This window comes from Eimeria mitis, genomic scaffold, assembly GCF_000499745.2.
Source record: "Eimeria mitis Houghton genomic scaffold, Emh_scaff4394, whole genome shotgun sequence".
NCBI lineage: Eukaryota > Apicomplexa > Conoidasida > Eucoccidiorida > Eimeriidae > Eimeria > Eimeria mitis.
The window spans coordinates 985-2,972 of record NW_013572711.1 but is presented as its reverse complement, the minus strand read 5'-3'; the positions used below and the strand labels follow the sequence as shown (position 1 = coordinate 2,972).

The 1,988-nt window shown below is 51.4% G+C and overlaps 1 protein-coding gene across 1 annotated transcript in view; it reads left to right on the top strand.

Moving 5' to 3' along the window:
- EMH_0074800 (uncharacterized protein) overlaps positions 1-1,988 on the top strand; it is a gene marked incomplete at both ends in the record, with an annotated part of 4,183 nt that overhangs the window by 1,266 nt on the left and 929 nt on the right. The window contains 5 exons of the mRNA XM_013499509.1: positions 52-174; positions 405-489; positions 770-876; positions 1,262-1,314; positions 1,723-1,869. Of these exons, the coding sequence (XP_013354963.1) occupies positions 52-174; positions 405-489; positions 770-876; positions 1,262-1,314; positions 1,723-1,869 (515 nt within the window). The remainder of the gene's footprint in view (positions 1-51; positions 175-404; positions 490-769; positions 877-1,261; positions 1,315-1,722; positions 1,870-1,988) is intronic.

Sequence of the window (1,988 nt, the reverse complement as noted above, 5' to 3'; positions counted from 1 at the left end):
GAACAGTGTCTGGGTGTTCTTTGTTTGTTGTCTGCATGGATGCATATACAGCAGCAGCAGCAGCAGCAGCAGCGGGGGGAAGAGAAACACCACGCAACCAGCTGCCACCTGTGGGAGAAGAGGCACTCTGGGGAGGAGCTTTCAGGGAGAGACCGGCTTGGCTACCCTTGCCAGGTAAAAAATTAGGGTTTAGGGTTTAGGGTTTAGGGGTTAGGGTTTAGGGTTTAGGGTTTAGGGTTTTTGGATATCTTGCTTGGGGGATGGGTTGCTGTAGGGCGTGAGGATTATACCCCCCACAGCCTGCCGAAGATTGCAGTGCTTGATATGCAGAATTAGGGTTTAGGGTTTAGGGTTTAGGGTTTAGGGTTTAGGGTTTAGGGTTTGTGCTGGTGTGTGTGTAACAGACACAGCAGTGAACGCCAGGGGGGAGAAGGTGGAGTGGCTGCGCCACGCACTCTACGGCGTGGGGACTTTCCTGGATCTTGAGCGGTGGGTCCTCAGCAGCAGCAGCAGCAGCAGCAGCAGCAGCAGCTGTTGCTGCTGCTGCTGCTGCTGCTGCTGCTGCAGATGCTGCTACGGCTACTGCTGGTAGAGCTGCTGCTGCTACAGCTGAGCTGCTGCTGCTCCATCTGCTGCTGCTGGAGCTGCTGCTGCTATCGGTCCCGCTGCTGCTGCACTTCTACTCCTTTACATTGCTGCTGCTGCTGCTGCTGCTGCTGTTGCTGCTGCTGCTGCTGCTGCTGCTGTATATTATACTTTGTATATGCAGGGAGCAGGAGTATGTAGAGTGCGTGAAGACGCTGGGGAGAGAGAGACGGCTGAAGGCTTACGGGCGGCACGAGGACCTTAGAGAAAAGTTTCAGCGCCGGCCAGACGGTATATCTTTATTTTTTTTTATTTTTTTTTTATTTTTTTTTTATTTTTTATTTTTTGCTGCCTTTGTAGCCCTCGCTTGCTTCTTTCTTTATACCTCAAAGCTGCGGTGTCTGTACAGCTTCTCCTCTTCTTTCTTATCTCCTTACTTTTCGCTATATGTGTGTATTGCTGCTGCCTGCTGCTGCTGCCTGCTGCTGCTGCCTGCTGCTGCTGCCTGTTGCTGCTGTGTGCTGCTGCTATGTGCTGCTGCTATGTGCTGCTGCTGTGTGCTGCTGGTCTCTGCTGCCATTGCCTGCTGCTGCTGCTGTGTGCTGCTGCTGCTGTGTGCTGCTGCTGCTGCTGCTGCTGCTGTGCTGCTGCTGCGCTGCTGCTGTGTTGGTTGCAGACTGGCGGTTCTGGTTGCGGGGTATAGGGGGCGGGCAGTTCCTGACGAAGCGGGTGCGGCTGCCCAAGTTCAGCCGGGAGTCGGAGTTCCTCGGCCTCGTCTTTCCTTATCCCCCAGGCCAGGCAAGCAGCGGGGGGGGAGATTGCATGCGTACTTGTGTTTTTTTTTTTTCTTTTGTTTGTTTCTTTTGTTTGTTTGCTTCTTTTGTTTGTTTGTTTCTTTTGTTTTTTTTGTTTGTTTCTCTCTTTTATTCCTTTCTTTTTTTTGTTTATTTCTTTTGTTATCGTGGCGTTTTGGGTTTTTCTTTTTGGGGTTGTAGCGGATGCATAGATTACTTTATGCATGCACCAGTACGTCAGTGCATGCACTATGCATTTCCGAATCAATGCATGCATGCATGCATGCATATGGATGCATGCATGGGGCTGTTGTTAGCCTGCGTGTGTGTGTTTTCTATGCAGCTGAAACCTGAAGATATTGTGCTGCCGCGGGACTCACTCATCGGGGTGTTTGGGCAGGTGAAGGACCTGCGGGGGCTGCTGGCGCAGGAGGGGCTGAAGCCTACAAACCAGTGTGCGGCGAAGGTTGTTATATCTCTCAAGGAACAGGTGCGGGCTGCTCAGCTGTATATACACCCCAAAAAAATAAACAAATATTTGTTATATACCATGCTGCATGCGTTGTGCTGCTCACTCATACAAGCAACAGGACACGGACTTTAGTTCCC